This window comes from Tyto alba, unplaced genomic scaffold (assembly GCF_018691265.1).
Source record: "Tyto alba isolate M040663 unplaced genomic scaffold, T.alba_DEE_v4.0 Super-Scaffold_48, whole genome shotgun sequence".
Taxonomy (NCBI): Eukaryota; Metazoa; Chordata; class Aves; order Strigiformes; family Tytonidae; genus Tyto; species Tyto alba.
Window position 1 is genome coordinate 4,588,794 of NW_024881324.1, and position 23,781 is coordinate 4,612,574.

Consider the following 23,781-nt stretch of genomic DNA (forward strand, 5'->3'; position numbering starts at 1 on the left):
AACAGGCTGGAAAATAGTATTGCAATATACCAATCAACATATTTCTGTTTATTTTTACAGCTGGATTATTCTACTGAAGTAAACATAAACATGCAAATTTCCTGGACTAATTCCATCCCACATTTTGATTCCCCACCCATAATGTATTTCATCCAAATTTTTTTTCCTGTATTTCCTTTCACACCTGACATCTGCTTTACAAACAAATCAAAAGTTCTACGTAATACAGGTGGCAACAGGAGAAAGCTCAAAAGTCAGATTTAACTACACAGGATATGAATAGCTGTAGATTAAAAACAAATATTTGAGGACAGTAAGTACACAATAACAGAAAAAGTTCATTGTTATGTAAAAAGCTAATTCTGCTTTTTCAAGAACTCTTGAAACAACTTTTCACCAAAGATGTTAGATTTTTACAATGATGAAAATGTACTTTAATGATTTTAAAGGCTTAGGTTTTTAAAAGGCATGGAGGAATTTGAGGGGAGTCTATTTTTAAAGGCTGCTTAGATTACTGGGAGGGTAGAAGCAGTTGGTTGCAACCTGGAGGGGTTTCCATGTAATACTGCTAAAATTGAGTATCTAAGAAGAAATCTTTACAGCAGAAAGTGCCAGCTGTTTGTGGATCACAGAATTGTAGAATCACAGAATGGTTTGGGCTGGAAGGGACCTTAAAGACCACCCAGTCCCACCCCCCTGCCCCGGGCAGGGCCCCCTTCCCCCAGCCCAGGGGGCTCCCAGCCCCGTCCAACCTGGCCCTGAACCCTTCCAGGGAGGGGGCAGCCACAGCTGCTCTGGGCACCCTGGGCCAGCGCCTCACCCCCCGCACAGGGAACAATTTCTGCCTTATGTCTAATCTAAATCTGCCCTCTTTCAGTGTAAAAACATTATCCTTTGTACTAGCACTACATGCCCCTGTAATAAGTCCCTCTCCAGTTTTCTTGTAGGTCTCCTTTAGATACTGGAAGGCTGCTATAAGGTCTCCCTGGAGCCTTCTCTTCTCCAGGCTGAACCCCCCCAACTCTCTCAGCCCGGCCCCCCAGGGGAGCTGCTCCAGCCCCCTGATCACCTTTGTGAAGTCAGCATGATTTCAAGGAGAAGTCATCCTTGACCAACTTGATAACCTCGGCAGATGAGGGGCAAGCAGTGGATATTGCCTTCCTCCACTGTAGTATGGCCTTTGACACCGTCTCCCACCACAGCCTCATAGACAAGCTGTTGATGTAGGAGCTAGATGACCAGGCAGTGAGGTGGACTGAAAACAGGGCTGAATAGCTGGGCCCTGAGAGCACTGAGCAGTGGTGCAAGGTCTAGTTGGAGACCAGTAACTACTGGTGTACCCCAGGGGTACATACTGGGTCCAGTCCAGCTTAACATCTTCATCAGTGACCCGGACGATGGGCCAGAGGAACGTGCTGGCATCCAGCACAACCTCAACAGGCTGGAGAAATGAAGTTCATCAAGGAGAAATGCGAAATCTTACACCTGGGGGGGAGCCACCCCACCCAGCAGGGTATGCTGGGGGTCGCTCGGCCGCAAAGCAGCTTGGCAGAAAAGGTCTTGGGAGTCCTGCTGGACACGAGCCACTGATGCACGCTCGTGGCAACGAAGGCTACCGGGATCCTGGTCTGCACTGCTGCTGGTGGGCTGAGGGAGCTGGTCCTTCTCCTCCACACTCAGCACTTGGTGAGGCCACCCCTGGAGTCCTCTGTCCCGTTCTGGGCTCCCCAGTGCGGGAGAGATGTGGACATCCCGGGCAGAGTCCAGCGAAGGGCCACAAAGGTGACTAAGGGACTGGAGCATCTCTCCCTCGAGGAGAGGCTGAGAGAGCTGGGGCTGCTCAGCCTGGGGAAGAGAAGGCTCGGGGGTGATATTATCAAGCTCTATAAATACCTGAAGGGAGGGTGCAAAGAGGACGGAGCCAGGCTCTTCTCAGAGGTGCCCAGTGACAGGACAAGAGCCTACGGGCCCCAACTGAAACACAGGAGGTTCCCTCTGAACATCAGGAGGCACTTTTTTACTGTGAGGGTGACTGAGCACTGGCACAGGTCACCCCAGGAGGCTGTGGCCTCTCCATCCCTGGAGATACTCAGAAGACATCTAGACATGGTCCTGGGCAACCAGCTCTAGGTGGCCCTGCTTGAGCGTGGGGGTTGGACCAGGTGACCTCCAGAGGTCCCTTCCAACCTCAACCACTGATTCTGCAAATATTAAAACATTAAAACTCATACAAACATTTGTGCTCTATGCAAGACACTAATCATCTTCAAAGGAAGGGAACAGTCCTGGTTTGGTATCCCTTGCAGTGACATGTCATACAAATCCCTTCTCAGCTATTCAGCAAGATCCTGAAATTCCCCAATAGCTCCCTCTTGCCATCTTGGTAGGTTGCCAGACTTGCTAAGTCTCCTGCAAGCTTCCCGTTTCTGACAGCTTTTGAGAACTTCTTTAGCTATTTGCCCTCATAATTTCCTTTGTGCACACTGTCTGATGTAGTTTACACCATTGTAACCCTTGTGCTAGGTGTCAACAGCACAAGCAGAGGAGGGGTTTACTTTGCCTATCTGGTGGACCAAATTTTCTTGTTCCAAGAGTCTTCTAATATAAATATTAAAAAAAAAAAAAAAAATCACAAAGCATCAGCTTGTGCCCCTTTTAAAGAGGCTGGCTGTTCACTTCTGGGTCCCTCCAAAAAAAATTACTTAACTGACAAAGAGTGAAAAAGAACAGGCCTCTGCACCCTTTCAAAGAACAAGATATAAGGGCTGAGTGGTGACTTGTTCAGCCTTGCCAAAGGAAGACTGAGGGACACAACGGGAGGGGTCAGATCTCTTGCTGTAAGTACCTCAGGGAGAAAACAGTTATTCACACGAAGGGACAATGCTGGCATCAGAACAACTGCATAGAAGCTAGCTGTGAACACATTTAGGATGAATACTGAAAGGAGATTTTCATCCGCTGGAGCGAGGAGACCCCAGAGCAGCCTTGGAAGAGGAGCAGCAGCAGCACACACGGGCCCCACGGCATCCACGTGCAAGAACAAGAGTTTAACAGGAGACTGGACTCTGACACAGAAGACCCATTTTACTGCTGCATCCTTGTCCTCTGTCCCACACTCTAACTCACTCCGATGAAAGACCAGTACTTTTCATGAATAACCCCATCGGGTATTAAGCCCACGCATAAACGTCACGACGGCCTGTGGTGATGACTGAGAGTCAAGCACACTGAATGAGGAATTCCTGCCAGCCTACGTCTCACAGAAAAAGAATTAGCACGACATACCGGAGTTTATCCGTCGCGGAAATAATCCCAATAAATCACGTATATAACTCAACCTTCAGTGTGCAGCTGATGCACAGGTTTTGTACTCGGAATGCCATTTCAGCTGGGGGTTAGGTTTCTCACCCCCCTCATGCTCCTCTGGAAGTTTTTCCAGTGCAGTCACTGTGGAGGCACAGTGAAATGGGTACAGACATCTAAGACAGCGACATCATATATTCTCCCTTGTTACACTGAAACACATAATGCAGGCAGAAGGCACTTTTGTACCATTATAACCCCAGATTAACTAGGAAAACCATATGCTTTAGCTAGACTTGAACCACTAACACAATCTCATGTGAAGTCAAGTCCATGAAAGAAATCTTTAAGAAATAAAAGTAAACCCCTCTTTCAGCACGCAACCTGTTCTTACTTCACCAAGAAGGTTTTGCTCATTAGCTGGTTTTGAATGCCAGAGGGTAACCTTCTTTCAGAACAGACTGCCCTGTAACATTGTGCTGTGAAATTTCACATTCATAATTTTATTATAATATGAAAAGAGGCGGTGTCTGAAGAGCAATTCATTTGCCGATTATACAAAGAATTTATAGAACATTCATTTACATACCAGAGATCTTTTGATGCTTCTTTACAGTTTCAAGAAAAAGGCAAAAATTTGCACTAGTAGGTAAATCCAAGAAGGAAACATTAAATTTTTAATGATACTGTTGGATACATGTAGACCATTTAATTAAAAACATGGCTTTTAGCATTTTTGTAGTTTAACACTGTACGATTATAGCAGTACATTTACTAAGCAGGTTAATAGGAGTCTGGCTAAATACATGTGTCATCTTGCTGCCATTAGTTATGAAACTGCATATACACATCTACCAAAAACCTTGAAACAAAGTGCTGTATTAACTATTTAGTCCTGTATTTGCCATGAACGTAAGTTTCGTGAATATCTTTCTACATCCACTACACAATGGTACATACTGAGCTATTTTGCTTTGTGTATTTTTTAATCCATTAAAAAGCAAAAGCACGTGGCAATATACCATCCAAAGGAATGCACAATAGAAAACCTCCCTTAGAAACAGGGCAGCTTCTTTTTTCCCCACTTACCAAGTAGTGCTAAACTCCCAGGAAACACTACGGAGAGTGTCAGCCTCCAATTCCTCATCCTCTTGAATTCAGCAGGCCTTGAGAAAGCACAAGGAATAAAAAATAAGGCCCCGAATGGAAATGATGATATAGGGGGGAAAAAAAGACACTTTATTTTCAGGCCAAAGGCCAACATTTGGTGTCTAACAAGACACACTAAAATTTAAGTACCATCTACAGAAGTGAAAAAATAAAGTAATTCCTCCTCGTTTCAATGCTCACAACACATCAGATTTAAATCTAATTGAGATGTCAGCTGAAGAAATTCACTGGGTTCCAACTGGCTGACTAGATTAGGCAACTGGGTTCATGGTGCATCAAAAGAGTACTAAAAGGGAACTTGTCCTCACACATTTCAAAAGGATCAAAGCTCCTGAAAGTAAGAACTGCATTCTTTTTTGGATGGTACATAATCACCGTTTAAGTAGTATACCTCTGTGTCAGAAGAACAGAATTATTTGGTACAAATCAGAGGCACTTGCCTTTGTTGCTTCAACGGTAGCTACTACGCTTTGGATCGCTTAACCCTTCTACACACATCCAATGCCCACTGCTACTAGTACACCACTTCCTCTTCCAAACACATTAAACTTCAAACCTTTCTTCTCTCTCCCTCTCTTCCCCACTCCCTCCCTTTTAAAAGGTATAAAGTTATTAATACAAAATCCATAGGCAGACAAATGATTTGGTAGCGCTTTGGCTATGGTCACTGAATAAGGCTTCAGTGGTCCTGATACTTTAGAAAATACGAAGAGAGCTGTTCATCCAAAACAGATCGTAATTTATACAGGACAAATGTAGTTCAAATTGGTGGAACCTTCTTATCGTATACCCCAACCAGAGTCTCCCACTCCACTTGGCCACTGTTTAGTAAAAGGGGATAAAAGCATTAAATCCTCCAAGTGGGTGCAGTTAATCCAGTGCCTCACGCATCAGCAGGATGAATTCAGCAAGTCATTGCATTCCTCCGGGTATAAACATAAAGTTGACAGCCACACATCAAAGAAATGGAGGCAATGAAACTTTTTAGCACTGTCACACTGAAGATGCTTTATTACTATCAGTTCTGATACGGGGGTCTAGTACCACTCTTTTTTGGAGCGAATGGGAATTACACAGCAGGCCTCAGCTGCTTACTGTCCTCTTGAAGATTTCCACTGTAGCCTACTGTATCAATTTTCTGTAAAGCTAACTAACACTCTGTTATGCATTTAAAATACCGATGTGTTTAGAAAGATACAGAGATGTACAAGTGTGATGGTTGTAGATATCATGACATAAACGCTCTAAAGAAATTGGACAGAGTAACAAAATAAATTCCATTCCCTTTTGGATTTCCTGACTCAAGGAATTATTAAAAGAAAAAAAAACACTATAAACTAAAAATAGTTCCTACAGTTAAACATAAGCCAAAAAATGCCCAAAACTAATAAAAGGGGGGCCAAAAGAATCCACAAATATAGTTACCTATTAGGTAGGGAAACAAATGTTATTACCAATACAGTATTGCAGAGACAGGAAATATCTTGTCACTGTAAGACAAAAGTCAAAATATGAGACTCCTGTCTATAGCAAGGCACAGGCTATACACACTTCTATTTATGCAAAACAGTGCTAAAGAGGCAAAGCTCAACAATGGTCTAGTTTAAGAATATCCGTATGACAAATCAGGATCTGAGATCTACTATAAATAATCTGGCACAGGTAAAAATATACAAATTATAAAATTTTCTTCTTTGCTTTTCCCTCATTTTTATCCTGTAACTATTAAAATACAGAATCTTCCCTGCTTAGTTCTTTGTATAAAAAAATAATAATACAAAAAAACCCAATTACAGAATAGATTTCCATACAACCTTTTTTTTTTTTTGTTCTGCCACCTCTCCCCCATTTAAAATTTTTCAAATGAGAACAGCCCAGCCTTCTTAACAGTAGATACAGAGCAGTCTCCCTGAATATTCCACTCTGCCGCTCCTTTCTTACCAGAAAGCAACTTGCACAAACCTTCTCTTCACATGTATCTTCCCCTTTCTCCATTCAGTTCCCATCACTCAGCACATAAAGATGAAGGGAAGAGCAAACAGTCTTCCTCAGACCATCATTCTCCTATGAGCATGTTTACAAGGCCTATAGCTACCATTGATGCAACTATGGCAAGTGTCTTTGTGAAGGTTATACAAAACATTTTCGGCACAAGAAAGTAGCACAGCCTAGTGAGTATTTCTGCTCCAATAAATGATGAGAGACAGCATGTGAAAATATATTAGAAACACTTCAGGAGAAAAGTTTTTCATTTATGCTTCATTCAGGTATGGGCTACACGGGTTTGGGTGGCACCCAGCTTCTTTTGTTTTGTCCTTTGATATACAAACACAGAAATGATGCTTCATTAAGTCAGAGGAATCTTCACAGAAAAGGCTGAACTCTTGCGAACACCATGCAGACAGACCATCCTCTGCTTTCCTTCTTGGGAATGACAAGGTTCAGGCGTTGCTGCTGAACAGGCTTTCTCCCTCTCACAGTGCTTTCCTTCAGTGAAGAGCTCTGAGTCAAGGATGGAAAAGCATCAGATCTTCTTCTGGGACCCGATCATGACCTTGGACACAAAGTTCACAATGGCGCTGGCAGGCTGCTCTGGATCGTGCTCTGCGAAGAGGTGGCACACATTGTCCGTGGCACTGCCTTGCTTCCTGGCGACGAACCCGAACACTCTGCAAGGGCAACCACCACCGGGCATCAGAGAACAGTCAGGCATTGCCTCCTTTCACAAAGCAAAAAAAGGTACCGCAGAAACCGAAAGCGCCAATCGGACTCCACCTGCTCTGCTGGACACGGGCCTGGGCGGCCGCGGTCCGGATGCCCCCGCCAGCTCGGGAGCCCCCGAGCGCCTGGGAAGGACCAAGTCAGGGAGGGAGACCGTCTCCTTCCTTTTGCTCTGTCTGTACTGCACCTCCCTCCCCTCTGCCCTGTCTATACTGCACCCTGTACCCTTTGCAGTCAGAGACGTGCTGCTGACCCCGGAGGTATCTTTAATCTGATTCAACGCTGCTGCTCTCTTACCTCCCCTGGGGGGCGTGGGGCGTCAGGAGCTGCCTGCACAGAGGTTTTGAGGGTCACACACCTCAGGGGACGGAGTACTGAGAACAGGACTTAACCCATCTATTTGTTTCTTTCCAGAAACCAGCGCCTGCACTGTTTAGGTTTTTCCTTTTGGTGAAAGGGGAACAACAATGTTTGCCTTCGAAAGAAAACACTTTGCAATCCACTGGTAATTATATAATTATGCCACACACCAGTATCACCAGGAGTGTTTTCATCTGTGTGCCATGTGGGGGATTTTTTTTTTTTTTTTTTTTTAAAGCTATCAGTCTAAGTCAGACAAGTATGCTTGTGTTAGTTTTGCTGGACAAGTGGAACTGAAAACTGAGTAGCAAATGGCTCTGTTTTCATTTCTGAAACTTTAGTCAAATCACAGACCTGTAACATAAATAAATCATGCTAGCTCTGGCTCCAGACATCCAACCATCACTTAATTAGGCCCTGACTTGCAGAGGTGCAGATGAAGTAACTGAAGTCTAATTACAGTGGGCAGAGAGACATTTGTCTTTTATCTGCATCTCTGACAAAGATGATTTAGAACTCTAAGAAACTGATCACTGTAATAAAACATTCAGTTAAGAGACTCAGATAGGTGTCCACTTACTTTGCAGAAAGGCCATCTTTCATCCATCTTGTTGTCCATTAAGAAAGTGGTTTAAAAAAACAAAAAACAACAAAAAAAAAAAAAAAAACCAAATGGAGAAATAAAAATGGAAACTATGTTAGGTTTTTTTGCAGATCAACAATACAGAAACATATTACAAATACTGCTTATCTTCCTTACTTTCTGTCCTGTGGATCCAAAGCACAGAAGATAACAGTGTTGACTGGATAATGTCGCCGAAAAAAGAGTCTGGATAAGAAGAAATAAAACAACTTTTAGTTGTCTTATTAACAACAACAGTTAAGATGCTTAAGATTTTAAAGAAAAAACAGATCTGAAAAATAAATTATATTTAATATAAATTTAATAATGATAATATATTCTTTTTTCTCTGAGTACCTTTGAAAGCCACCTGAACTGCTCCAAGGAAATAAATCCACGTTTAGAATAGTAACAGCAAGTTTTTGAACCAAAAGAAAACTGACCCTCAAGCTAAGTAAACTAACTAGAAGTATGTAAAGTATTTTTTCTAAAAACTGGCCATTTAGATACTGTGTCAGTGGGAAATGCAACTTTTTGGAACTTGGAATAATTTGATTACACTAGGGTTCAAAATCTAAGTACTTCTAGACATTATAGTTTAAGGTTTTGTCCTTCATCTGCTATAAACACTTGCAGACCCCATGGAATTAAGAAGTCTGGCACTTTTTTTTTAAACCTATAATGAACTCCTGTCGTCCCTCCTTTGCTATTGTCGGTTTTCAAATCTAAAGACTTTGTGTAGCCTTAATAGCGTTGAGTAAAATGTAAATAAAAATTAACTTTTTATCGCCGCATTTTACAGGCTATCTAAAGCACTATTTCAAACACTGGAGACACAAAGCGTCTGCTCAGGCCAACTCTGCTCAGGGATACTGGTGTAAGATACCGTGAAGATAAATTATTTTACGTAATAGGTTGAATATCAAATGATGGCAAAGCCATTACTTTCCCTTTACATAGGAATTAACAGCAATGAGAAGAAGGCCATGACAAAGTGACCTTGCAGAGGTAAAAGCTGCCATGTGGAGTAATGTCCATAGCTTAAAACATTCATTCTCCAGTGCTGCAGACACCAGACACTATCACCGTCATTCTGTAGACAATTCTATTATCCTCTGAGTCACAGACTGCAGAACATAACTAGGAAAATCACACCAACAGCAGCCAACACTAGCTGGGGACAAGGCCAGCCATCCTCTTCCCATCCCTCTTTCGCTTACTTTCTTTGATTATCCGTCAGCGTGATTCCCTGTGCAGACACCTTGAAATGGACAACAGTTGAGGTGGGAGAAGGGTCTTGCACCAGCGTCAGGCTCAAGGCTTTCTGTACTGCCTGGTAGCCCGTGAGGGACTCCATCTCCACTGAATTCAGGTACCAAACGTTACACGCTGGAATGAAACAGGGGAAAGACTGAGAGGTCATCACCCAACAGCAAGCCAGTGGGTATCTTCTGAACAAAACTAAACAAAATGTAAATTTTCCACCTTCGTAAAGCAAACAGGGAAGACTGGCAGCAAACTACTGAACCTTCTAAGCGTGCCTCACCTCGTCCCACTGATGCTTCATAGCTTAAGGCTGTACTTTCGGAGGTCACAGGCCTTTTGCCATCTCTTTGTTTTTAATACTTTTATGTTTAAGCCAATTACTGTGCTTGTTTATTACCCACAGATCCTGAAATTTCAATAAATACAAGACAGCAGTAGAGAAAGAGGCCACTCAAAGATACTACTACAGCAAAGGCATTCCTGAAGGGAAAGAATCATGATATTTTGATTTTAATTTCAATTACAGCAGCCAGTAAGAAAATACACATTTTTGTAGCATACACGCATTTTACACTTTCATCTGGTATTTAAACTATATTCATAGGAAAGCACTGACTTGTTTGGCCAGACAAGAATGTTTTCATCCCATAAAGAATTGAGGGTTGCTGCAAAGCTCACTTCTCATTAGTTCCATTGTGTTTTATACATTTAGCAATTTTACAGCAAACAAAACACTTCCACATTGAGAAAAAACACTGACTTAAGTATTTTTAGGTCTATTCTTTATCTCAGCATTCACTTATTTTTAAAAGCCCTATTTCTCTCCTAGAGATATTAGTAGCTTCTGAAATATCTCTACACAATGGAAGCTCATTGGTTTCTAAGGCTACCAGACAGTTAATTTTTTTTACCTGGTCTCATATCAAAACTGCAGCGAGCACTAGGAAAAAAGTACTAATATTATATAGCGTTATATAGTAGTGCTATAGCACTGTATATAATACAACATAGTACTACAGGGTAACTAACTGCCCTATAACATTATACAGTAGTAATAGAATTATTCACACGCTTAAATACTTTGGGACTGTGGTATAAAGTCAAATTTACAAGCAGATTAAGAACATTTTTTAAACGGAAAAGCCCTCTTAGTCTTACTCCTACAGCACAAGCAAGAATGATTAAAGACATCTGTACTAAACACTGGTACCAACAGACTTGGTGTTTTGGTAAAAACATTTGTGTAGGTATCCAGGATAGAATTTACAACTCTGGCAGCTGACACATTCAAATTACCATGCTAACATTTAATTTGTTTAGGAGTTTAGTTCAGCTTCCCAACTTACTATGAAAGCAAAGATTAAATCTAATAACTTCTCTTTTCACATGGCTATTTTGTAATCTGACTAAAGCTTTCTCCTATGACTATCTACATAAAATAAACAGTTAGACATTGGCACTTTCAAAACAAACAAGCAACTGTACAGTTAAAGACTGCAGAAGCCAAAGTTTGATCCCAGCATGATAATCAGCCCAGTAACTTCAAGCTCCAGAGTCTGTCAGTAAAAGAAGGGATTCAGAGATTTGATTTATTTGACTAGTAAGTGTAAAATTTCCCAAACATACTTGTGCATTGGCGTGATAGCTTCAATAAACTTTGTATCAATCAATTACTATACGATTCATGCAGAGAGGAATTTAAGATGATGAATGCCAAGTTCAGAGGCCTTCCTCGTTGAGCAGCTGTCATGTCTACCCAAAACTGTAAATGACATTCCAAACCATAAGCCCACTTCTTCTCACATCATTACTGTGCATGTTTGGTGCTGATCTAGAAATCTTCATTATCCTGTGAGCCCTTCCCAACCACGGGAAGCTTGCCTTGTTTCACAGTCATGAAACTTCTGAGACCCAGGTGAAGGGTTTCCGTCCCTCTTTTGTGACACATTGCCCTGGTGTCAGACTGTGTTCAGGTTTTGTTTCTCAATTCAATAGCCTAGCATTTTGCCTAGACTGCTCTCAATGTGATAGCTCAAAAGCAGCCACCAAATACAGTAGATTACTTCTGCAGCACAAAAAATAATAAATGAAACCTTCTTCAAAAGTGTTGGAAAGCACAAAAATGTCAGCTTAAAAAAGGAGACGAAAGGAAAGGTAATGAGAAAGACTGAAAGATTTCTCATTTATGAACATCATGCATGGTCTGATGGGGTATCGGATGACAGCAATCCCACAGAAACCATACTCAAGGCGAAAACAAAAGGAAGACATCTGTGTCTTGTGCAATGCAGCTGCCCTCGTCATCCACAGGTGGGCTTCTGTAGTCACATCCACGCTACCACCAACAGCTACACAGCGTGGCCATTTCGAGTAACCCTTGCTGGTTTTAGAGCTGGGAACGTGCTTTGTTCAGAATGCTCAGTCCCTTGACTGTTTTAGTGGAAACAGATATGAAGGACTAGGGTTTATTTGGGGCAGAAGATTTTCCTGCTGAACAGGAAGGTTAATAAAGCAAGGTCTGTCCTAGGGAAAAACCACCTATCTGTATAGTTTCTAGTCTTCAGTTGTCACTCTCTAGGAAGCAAAGGATTTCTGGTCGGCTTCTGCATTTAGGTAATGACTAGAAATGCTCATTATGTTTTTCAGACTGCTACAAAAAATGATCATTCTAAGAGAACACATCTTCATTTTTTTTTATTTGTGGAGTGGGAGAAAGATGGGTGATAAAGCAGGGCAGGGGAAAAGTGCATCTGCTTTGACTAAACTGCAGGTGCTCACACAAGCTCAGATAGCTGGAAAAAGAAACAAATTATTTTGGGTTTGTACTGCAGTGTTGAACTCCATAACTTGAACGTCTCTATGACTGAAGAAAGACCTCCAAAACATAGAAAATTGGTGGGACATGATGTGACAAGGCAAAAAAACCCTTTGAGAATCATTCCTAGATAATCTGTCTATTCAGGTCCCAAACCCTTGTTAAAAAACAAACGCAAAACCAACAAAACAGGGGAAGTACTACGTTCCCCAAATGATCCATGATGTGTCAGCCCCCATAAAGAGTTATCTGATTACTGCCTCAAATGAAGTAAGAATTCTTTTTCTTTGAAAAGCATTGCCTGAGCGAGGAGAAACCAACATTTCTCAAAACACAACACATGCCCCCTTTGCTGGGTTTTCAAGAGGAAAAAGTTTTACCAAGAAATGAATTCTCCTTGTTTTTTTTTTTCCCCCCTATTGGCCACAACAAACACCACCAGCACTGGCAGACAGAAAGGCTTAACACATGCCCGCTCCTTGCGCAGCCTCGCCAAGGCCTGCCACCGCCTCAGCCACACATTCCTGCCTCATTACAGCACTCGCAGCAGTACTTCAAATTTTTAAGTCAAAGCAGACTGCTGCACAAGCAAGGAGCAACATTTTCTCTCCACAGAGCTGATCAGCTTGGCAACTGCTCCCATCAGAAGTGCCCTAAAATGGGTGAGGACAATGAGGCAGCATTTTTATTACAGGCATGCTTGGCCACAGGACTTTTGCTTGTGGCTCCAGTGGTAGGCTAAACTCAGGGGAGCGTGGCAAATGCACCATATTCTGCTGCTCTAATGGGACTAACTGGGTGGACAGATAGATCCTGGATCCTGGGGAGAATTCCTAGCAGCCTGAAAACCAGGGGTGATGGGCAGGCACGGCCAGGGTCCCCAGGGCATGCCGACTGTACAGGGGAATAACATGGTGGCTGCATTTCCACTACAGGCAGCCTTCCGACTACAGAGGGGTACTTGTAGTTAAACAGTGCGTCTGGACATCACCACACTTTCTCAGAAAGCCAATTTCACTAGCTGTCTCTGGGTCAGCTGCACACAAAGCAAGCAGAGGAGAAGCAGAGCACGTCTCTACAAAGCTGCTGCAAACACTTCTACTTGAGAGCGATGCAGACAGTATCAATGTGTAGCATCACATCATTTGGAGGTAACCTTGTCAGGGTTCTTCTGTCACATTAATAAGCTCGCAGTAAGACAACCTAACTTGCCAGAATGGGTGCTGCAGTATACATGAGAATCCATAAAACACCATCCAATGGAAAAGACACTGGACACTTCCTAACGACATGCTGCATCAAGTGAAACACAGGACAATTTTTTTTTTTTTTTTTTTTTTCAGACTGATGGGACAGTAAGCATTTTCCAGTGGTACTGTTGACCCTTATGCTGAGAATTTCACCCTACTGAGCACTTTCCTCAGTTGCCTTTTGCAGACCTCAGACATAGTTCATGAACCTCAGCAAGCACAGGTTGAAAATATTTTCTCTAAGTTCAGTTATGAAAGCAGTGTCACCACTTAAAAATTTCTTTCTGTGCTTGAACCAACCTATGTGTACCTCATATTCCTCATATTCTCATATGAGTCACAACTGGAGAGCAAACACAGGCTTGTAGAACTTAGGAGCTGGTTGCAGAAAACAGAAAGAACTTGGTACACATCCTCACAGTGCCCTTTACACTCCTACACAGCACTATAAATTTAACTGCTCCCTTTAAACATCCTTCAGTCCAGTCTAAACTTCAGCCTCTCCCAGCCTGTAAGACAGAAAATTTGGTGAGAGTCAAATGCAAGGAAAAAGTTTAACAGACCTGCACCCTGTTTGAGAAGCTCCGCTGCTGAGTTTGCAGCAGTCTGCGGAGAAGTTTCCGCTATCTCCTCCAAGGGATCTGCAAACAGAAAACACTGTCCATGTCTTGTTTGGACTTGAATTGACAAATCGATGCACATGGTAAAGTATGAGTTTAGCTTTGTAACTGTGATCTCATCTACTGGACAACTCTTGGCCAGAAACATGAAACAATTTTGTATCTGCAACTACAATAATTCATGTGGGTTTTGTGCTGCATCAGTTTTTGCTTCCAGCGCTGCATGAGGGATGCTCAACCTTTACTTCCTGACAGTGAAAGACATAACCACCTAGCACATGCTGCAGGGACACACATGTCATACGAAAACAACACAAATAGCTATATTCCCTCCTTACAACCTCAGCATTTTTTAAATAGCACAATTTTAATTATCGCATTTTATTTATATAATTTACACTAATGTAGGCACAAAGACTTTGTGTTTCTATGATTAGATCAATTAATTGTATTTTGATTAAGAAAATGACACCTAATTATTCTTTCTTCATGCTTACGTAAAAAACAAACATCTGAGCTATTAAGGTAGCAGTGGAACATTTGCCGCCCAATCTTCTGTTAAAATTAGTGAGAAAACTGTCCATCAGGATGTTATTTCAGTTACATAAATGCACGTAAAAAGATCTCACTTACTGCTGTATTTAACATGACACATGCTGTCTTCGAATACATTCAAATGAGGAAGGCAGCAGTAATACGGTGACACTACTCACATGTTTAGAGTTATCCATACGCTTTAAATACTCCACACACTGTATCCAGAATCATTAACCACAGATGATCATCTTAAAGTGCACGATCATATCAGATTCAAAAATAAATCCAAAATAAAATTTCACTGTGGTATGTTTATTCAGGACAAGGCAAGTGTTTCAGTCCTGCACCTCTGCCAGAACAGAAAGAGCTTTCCATTTTAGGTGAGGAGGGTAAGGTGAACAAGACCACCTACCACACTGGTTTGCTATATAAAGAGGTATCTGGTTACATCTACCACAGCATGTTTTTGTGCTAAAATAGTTCCATTAATGTATCTGCATAATTCAAATGCTGTGTTTGAACACTGCCATATGGCCTTTAACAAAGACTTAAAGAGTTCAGTAGAAAACCACAAGGCTATTTAACATTTCGGTAATACATCTGGTGCTAACTTCACATGGGAGAGTAACAGAGAACTGAATTATGGGGCAAGCACAGCTACATTCTGCTCTTGTCTCAGAGTGGTTTATGAAATCATCATAACCAAAATTAGAATTAAAGTCCCACGATGCAACACAGGATTTGTGATCATTTGCTTAAACAATATTTGGACCTGTTCAAGTTCCTACTTCCTTCCTGCCAGTGTCACACTCAGGGCACCCTCTGTTCTTTACCTACTTGCCTTCCCTAATGCCATTTTGCCATTCAGACCTGAGTGGTTACATCTAACCATGCATAGGCATAATTTCACGTTTGAGAAGTATATTAGTCTTCCTACATGATAGATTCCTGTGTGGAATTCCATGATGCATATATGTTTATGACTGGAATAACACAGTACTAGTCTGCTCACAACTACAGCTTGGGTAAGAGACATTAGCAGTAATGAAGAACCACTTTTAAAACAAAGCTTCCTTCCCTGTGCATTCTTGCTTAGGTCTTGACTTGTGACATGTTCACCTGCCTTCAGACACTGGCACCTGGAAGCAGAGCTTGGCTGGGTATCTCTCTTCTGCACTTTAACAAGCATACCTCTGTCTGGGATGAGCAGCTTGCAGGGCAATGCCAGTGGAGTGATGGAATGCTGATACACCAGAGCTGTCAAACTCCCTGTGGTCAGAAGAGTAACAAGACATCCACAGTTCACTTCGTAGACAACAAGAACACTTAACAGTTATGTTGGTTCCCAAGTATTTTATAGACCAAGTGGCCTCCCCACCCACCCTTTAAAAAAAAACACATTCTCTTGGCACCTAAGCAAAGACGTTCTTCAGTTGAATTTATTCATGCTTCCCAGCACTGTCCCAGTTGGATGTACTTGAACTCATTAATCACTATCAGACGCTCCCTCTCCCTGCTCAAATCCTAACCTAAATGGCTTTGCTTCAAATGGAGAAGGCACAAAAATGACAACCAGTAACATGTGGAAGTCGGTAAATTCCTTTCAAAGCTCTTAACTTCTGCTACATTCAATGCAGTAAATCTTATGAAGGTGGTAAGAGCACAAGGGGTCAGTGCTATGTGATGAGGCAGAAAAAGAGTGAGGAGTTCTGTCTCTTAGCCACCTAGTCTCCACTGTACAGAGCTTTGTCTACACGCACCTCTATTTTGCGCTTCTAAAATGATAAAAAATGGTCTAGGTACAAATTCCTCCATTCAATGTGGCAGTGCTGTACGTAGCATTCTCTATTAAATTATTATTCTTTTCTATTCAGAGCCACTTTTGTTATTTGGACTTGGCTTAATTAAAGTAATTAATCATTAGTCATCCTCGACAGTAGCATGTGAGAATATACTCTAAGGAGTGAGAAGGCGGTGTAATACCCAACAGCCTGTTTGTACAAAAAGCCATCCTTCAATCCCGTTTACTAACAAACGTTGAACATTATAATCATGCACTTGAGAAAAATTGCAGTTCAACCAGAAACCTCATTCTTACAGCCCATCAAACATTTCTTTGAAATGGAAGGATGACCCAATTCTGCAAGGGTCTTATAGAAACGCGAAGACCAATTGATCCTATTAGTCCTTCACTGTCTTATAGTGCCTGCCCACCTACTTTGTGCAGCAGTGTTGAGGCTAGGACATTACGACACTGAAAGATTAGGCTCAAATGAAATGATTAGTAGGGCTAAGTATGTGCCGTAAACAGGTACTTCAAGATCAAGGTAGGCCTCAGCTAAAAATTCTGGTTTGAAAGAGGTCTCACACCAAACACTGACAAAATTCAATCCACCTTTAGCTCAAATAGGACGTGTCATTTTGCACTTGTTCGAGGGCTGCAGGGTGACCTCTGCAGGAGGAGGCCAGGGGCTGCCCCAGGCTGGACACCGCCAGCTCCAGCCAACCCACTGCAGAGCACCTCCAAACCATGGGTGGGATGCCTCTGGGAGAGCTCAGCTAAGACGGGACAGAAAAGGCCACACAGAGACAAGAAGGGGACAAAAAGGGTGAGACACAGAAGTGGGAACACCATGGATGGAGGAGGAGGAGGAAGAGGAAGAGGAGGAGGAGGAGGAGGAGGAGGAGGAGGAGGAGGAGGAGAGGAAGGTGCTCCAAGTACCCAGGCTGACATCCCCCCACCCTGCAGCCTGTGGAGGAGCTCACACTGGAGCAGATGAAAGTTTCCTGAAGGAAGAGTGGCCCGTGGAGAGTGCATGCTGAAGCAGAGTTTTTCTTCCGGAAGGATGGCAGCCCATGGGGAAAGCCCACATTTCAGCAGGGGAAAAAGTGGTAGGGATGGAAGAGCAGAGAGGAACTGTTCTGTAATGACCATATGCTCCCCACTCCCTTCTGTGCTGCCTGCGGTGGGGTGAGGAGTCTGGGGGGAAGTAGGGAAGTTGAACTTGGGAAAAGAGGAAGGAAAAGTGTTATTTTAATATATGGGTTTGTTTCTCACTACCTGAACGTTGATTATAATTGGCAAAAAAATTAACTTTGTTTTCCCCAGGTTGACTCTCATTTGTCCATGGTGTAAGCTGTCTGCAAGCTCCCTGCCGTCGCATCCTACTTTCCCCTCCTGCCTGACCAAGAAGGGCCAATGAGTAAGCATCCAGGTAGGTGTTTGGCTGCTTGCCAGAACAGGTAATGCGCTCTCATTGTATTATATCAGGTAGGCTGAAGTAGCATAATCATAATATACTTTGTGAATGTCCCACTCTGGTGTCATTTTAGCCAGCCAGTATACAGTATAAAGGTAGCACAGCACAAAACAAGACAAAGGTCCTAAATCAGTAAGGCCCCAAACAGACAGCTAGCTCAGCTGTCTGCAGCAGCACTGATAGTGGTAGACAAGCTTGACTGCTTTAAGCTTGATCACAGAGTGCCATGCACATATACTTAAGGTAAAGGTGTACGAGGCTCTTATAACCTTAGAATTGGGTTTTTACAGAAATCATCGGGACTTGAGCGAAGTATTCTCTCATTTGCACTCCATCCAAGTCTATAAAAGAGCTCTGGCAAATGCAAACTGTTTCCATTCTCTGTGTTGTTGTGATGCACATTACTTACCAAAATATGGTTCATTTGGGCATCCTTTCAAGCGCACCCCCTTGTGAGTGCATTCAATCAGAAAATGCCTTACAAGTTCATTTGACAAATCTCCAACTGCGTTGAAAAAGAAAAAGAAAGCTCATGAAGAGAAGCAATGAACAGACAACAGTCTCACAAATCAGCAGGTCTTTATGAAGCATTTTCCACATTACCACCAAATGTTTTATATACGGCATGCAAAGAACACATTAGACCTGCTCTGCTGCAAGGTTACAAGCTCTAGTAAAAAGGCCATCTTGCAAAAAGCAAACAAGCAAATAGCTCACTTTAGACATGAGAGGAAAAGGTTTTATTATCACAAGTGACTGACATCCAAATATACACTGGTGTCCAAACTGTCCAAGCATGGTCTCAACTATAGACAGGAACAGAAAGTTGGAAAACGAAGGGTTAGAAATTCTGACGCACTTGCTCATTAGAAAAACTTGTATCCAGTGTGACAAAGGAATAAAAGTATGATAAAATACTCAGATTTCTAGTGACAGTTCTGCTTACAGAACTTTTCCGGATTAAAACAATAGAAGATTTAGCTACACAAAGGTAACAATGACAAGTCCCTCTGTGAATTTTTAAATTTTAAAATGTTTGCAGTTCTATGCTAAGTCTTTGCTCCTGAAAACAATTACATGAAACACTCAGGTTTCACTAGATTCAGAAAGACAGTTTTTATCTCTTGGGAATCTAGGACAAATCAAAACTGTTAAGTTGCATGTAATAAAGAGATTCCAAGTCCAAGAGGCATATAAAAGTTCCCTTCAGATTTAACATTCTATTAAACATATACATACATATGCACACATATAATTAAGACAACTTGAAAGACTGGTTCACAGTATTTCACAACTGACTACAAACCGAATCTTTCTTCAAATAATTAAAGGGTTATTTCATAGCAATGGGACAAAGCTACCCAACCATTCAAACCTTAACAAAAGAGCCACAAACACAAATATTCCCTTTGACTCTGATCTATCAGCCACAGTCCAGGAAACACGTCATCAAGGGTGGACTTTCAGGCTAATACAGACGAACACATTAATCTGTACATCAGAAACTTCTATGCAAGCAAATATTGCAAAGATCACCTTTTCAAACAGCTTACTGTCTGCTGTTATGCTCTCATAGTATTAAAAATAAATGACTACAAAGGTATGTGGGAAGAGGAAGCCTGGAACAAAAAGCCCTGCAGGAAACTGGATAAATCTGTGCCATCCGGGATGAAACAGTGGGAACTAAAGCTAAATATCACAGAGTGAGAAGTAGAAGAATGCTACAGCCTCAACTAAAACTACTTCCTACTACCACTTGCCTGTGGTACAACCTAAACTGGCTCTTAAAGGATAGCAGACTTTGAACTTCCGTGTCTTCCTGAATTTTACCGGTTTGATGATAAAAAATTAGTAAAAAAAACCTACAGTCACTCTCCATTTGCCTCCTTATTGTTGCTATCACCACCCCAGTGCATCCGTTGCTGTCATTAAAGAAGACATTATAGTGGTTCTGCTGATGTTTCTTGGCAATAAAAATGATTACACAGCGAATTTTTATTAGAAATTATCTCAAGACACCAGATTATGTGTACAAAATTTGAAAGTGTTATTGTAATAGAGGTGGACTGCTAACCTTGTCCCAGAGCATGCAGGAAGTCTTAAAAAACCCACCCACCCAACCAACACCAGACAAAACCACAACACTAAAATTCACTGCTTTCCTGTGATCTCTGTTGCTACCTCACCAGCCAGCATGTACTAATGAATCATAATAAGCTTTGTAAAAGGAAAACAGCAACAATGTAAACCACCCCACTATCCTTGCAGTAGTACAAATTGAGCCAGTAACACTAGTTACTGGCTGCTGAGCTTCCATACACTGATTAATGCTTTATACATGTTCTTCTCGTTTTACCTTTCACAACTATCAGGCACAAGTTACACATGGAGGCACTGGAGCTGGGAGAGTACCTACTATTTCATTGCTTCTTTTAAACAACTGTAATCTTTCCTTAGGGAGCCCTCTCAGATTTACATCTAATGTAGAACTGTTTCAAAACAAAACCTTGGGGTCAAAAATACTCAACCTTGCAGCCATGAGAAAGCTTTACATGGTGGTATGTGGATCAGATGAAGACTTCTGTTTGCTAGGGAGGACCCATTACTGAGATTACATTGGTTTGCTATTAGATTGATAAGGTACAATACATGCACAACAACAATGAACATACATTTACAATCCATGCTGAAACTGTAAAGTACAATGGACATCTTATGCAGTCTCATTTAACAGGGTACCAAATGGCGCCTGTAATTCAAGCTGCACTTACTAGAAGAGGGGAGGTTCCTCCAGATTATTACCCAGTAATAAGGACTTCCTACTATGTACGGCTTGTTAAATAATAGATAGAAGGCATACAGCACCTTTCTTGTTTAACTGCAGCACAGAAGGAGGCGGTGTAGCAACTTTCATTGCTAGCCCATAGGCTCCCCGGAAAGAATGACTGTCTCGAACAATGAATGACCCAGGTTCCTTGTCCTTGAGAACAGCAATGGCTGCAAGGGATTCCAGGAAAGAGAGAGAAACACAGTTCCAGAACAATGCACACATCCAGAAAGTACAGAAGTACAATTTTGTAATTGGTAGGAGACTGAAGGAAATGAGATCCTTTTCTCTGTCCCCATTGCTGTAGAACAGAATACAGTCAACCACATTTGAGGGATCTGAGTGGAAACATCTTGTGCAAATCTCGCAGGTGCTTATTTCAAGAGAAGCCTCAAGTACAGATCCCTACTGATTTTTAAATTGAGGAGGACATGCGGGTTCCACCAGGATTTCTACAGCCAGTGCAAGAGTAAGCTGATTCCTGCTTACATTCTGTCAACCTGACAGAAGCAGGACAGAGATCACAGTTCTCTGCAATTCCCAGGCTGACTAGACAGCACTGTTTTTCTTTTCCTGTGCAGCTTCAACAGGCAGAGCAGATCTGTTTTCATCCACCACTAAGTTTCTGTCCCTGCAAAGCAGTCTCACTCCCTTCTAGTTTTAAAGCAAGGGAAGGGAAGTAAGTGGATATTTGCTCTTTGCACTGAAATATTTTACATCTATACTCTGTGATCTCTGCTGGAAGTGTGATACGAAGTCCTCCCCCAGGAGGAACCATTTGCAAGGAAACTGCTCTTGCTTTGCATGAGTCTGCTGCACACTCTGAAATCTAGTAGCCCAAAATCTTAAACTTACTTTGATAAAACACAAAATGTTCATCTAATAATCGATCTTAATAAAAGCTTAGTACTTTGCTGCTTTTTTCTTCCCCTTAAACTTTCTGGAAGTAATTGTGTTTGTTTCCAGAATTTCTAACCATCAGCAAGCCTTCAAAGAAACCCTGGAAAAAGCCCCAATTTGACCCTGGAGTCTTTAACTGTCTGTATACATGGAACATGGAAATTATGCAGATAGGGCATGAAGCCATATTTTGCAAAGCCCAAGCAATGATTACATCATAAATATATGATTTTTCCATGAAAAAAAGAGTAGCTACAGAAAATTGGGAAGATGCAGACATAATTGTCTCTCCTGTTTAAGTGAGTAAAGCAAATGCATATATATTCTGTTCTATTCATCTGTCAGATGATGAAGAAAACAACTATTTTCACAATAATCTGTCACATGTTGAGAGGAAGAGGACGATGAATATATAAAACCCTGCAATTCAGCAGTACTCACCTAACACTTCTAAATGCACAGGGGGACAGTAATCATTTGTCACAGGAGCAGACCAGTTAGTACAGGAAAAAAACCAAACAAGCGCTCCCTCTCTTCAGCAACAGTATCTTAGAACACTTTTCGAAAGGAATTTTACTTGGTAGGGTGAGAACAGGCATACTAAAATGTTGGGAAGATTTTCTTTTCATTTGTTCAAGCAGCTGGGTTTAAATTTCCTTTATGATCTACACCCTTCTCCGGATTCACATCAAGTCAGGAAATTTTTTTGGCACATTTACACACTCAGTTCTCATCATGGGTGGGGAGAGGGGAAGGGGACTGGAGTGAAAGGACCAGTAAAACATCATACAAAGATGAATTAATGATCTTTTCCCTATGATCTTTATTCCTCTGGGCTCATATTTACCACTACACTATAAAAGGCATCCTCACCATTGAGAAACTATGAACTAGACAGACACAGCAATTCATCGTTTGCCAATAGCTGAAGGCTATTTTGGTTTGGTGTGAACTTCCTTCCCAACGCAGAGCTAATTTGTCATTTTTTCTTTTTGATAACCACATTTTAAGAATCCCAGTTTAAAATCCTGCCACAACTCATTAAATATAATTCAGCATATCCGAGTATTACAATACAGACACAAGGCCCATCAGACCAATCGCATTTGCAAAGCGCCCATCACGCTTTATTTACACACTGTGCAGGGACAAGGTGTAAGTTTGTATGTACATGTTTTCACACACCTAATAAAAGCTTTCTCCATCTCATTCAATAATACCTCTGCATATGGATGTACTGTATCTGTACTGTACATCATAAAGATGTTGTTCCATGGGAGTGTTATTTAGTGACCTTTAAGAAATAATGTATGTCACTTTGCAGCTGACGATGAAATTCAGGCTACAGAAGAACGGGCAGATGAGGATGCTTTATGATGACTTCTAGCTAATTAACTATTCTCTGATATTCAGCATCTCTCAACCCATTATCTGTACAGGGAAACACACATGGCTGAGATCATGCTAGACCAGCACACTTGTACTCAAAGGGTTTCTGAGAGCAGCAGTTGTCTGGTATTGCACCACATGTAACTGCCGTTCCAAAATCTGGAGCTTCTCAGTAAAGTACACTCGTAACAGCTACCACAGGCAGATTTAAATTACTTTGTAGTTACTTTGGTTAGCCAAACAATTTGTCTGATCAACTGAGTATTTTTAAGGACTACGTGACTGCCTTCCACTCTCAAATTCAGCCTTTGGACAAAAGAAATTAAGAGAGCTTGTCTGTGGTCCTTCTAGGTTTTGTATTTTTTCTTGTATTTCTTTCAGACATCAGGTATGCATCAAAAAAATTTAAGGAGAATTCACCAGCTAGCCTTTCTGTGAATGGATATGCCAGGATATGTATCAGTCGATATACCTTGTTCTCTTGATATATCCGGCTTATACCAGAACTTGGATGTATCCTGGACAAATTTTACAGTCACATGCTTATCAGCTGTGTTTTCTGTGAAATAAAAGGGAGGAAAAGGTCAAGAAATTCTTTAAATACAGAAGCATTTTTTACTTTTCTTTCCAGCCTCCAATCACCTTAATTATTCAAAAAAATCATCATTAAAAGGATGATTTAGAGAAACTCTGGACTGTTTTAGAACCAGCAAATATAATACCATACACTAAGATTATGAA

The 23,781-nt window shown here is 41.6% G+C and overlaps 1 protein-coding gene across 8 annotated transcripts in view; it reads right to left on the minus strand.

Annotated features, from left to right (window-relative positions):
- Nucleotides 1-6,232: 6,232 nt before the first annotated feature.
- The window catches only part of TNS3 (tensin 3), a 222,796-nt gene continuing 205,247 nt past the window's right edge, over nt 6,233-23,781 (minus strand). For all 8 annotated transcript variants that reach the window (XM_032998809.2, XM_042806674.1, XM_042806673.1 and 5 more), the window contains 9 exons: nt 23,513-23,599; nt 20,790-20,921; nt 18,334-18,429; nt 15,856-15,933; nt 14,071-14,148; nt 9,397-9,565; nt 8,315-8,383; nt 8,135-8,161; nt 6,233-7,142 (listed from right to left, as the gene is read on the minus strand). In XM_032998809.2, the coding sequence (XP_032854700.2) occupies nt 6,998-7,142; nt 8,135-8,161; nt 8,315-8,383; nt 9,397-9,565; nt 14,071-14,148; nt 15,856-15,933; nt 18,334-18,429; nt 20,790-20,921; nt 23,513-23,599 (881 nt within the window). In that variant the 3' untranslated portion in view covers nt 6,233-6,997. The remainder of the gene's footprint in view (nt 7,143-8,134; nt 8,162-8,314; nt 8,384-9,396; nt 9,566-14,070; nt 14,149-15,855; nt 15,934-18,333; nt 18,430-20,789; nt 20,922-23,512; nt 23,600-23,781) is intronic.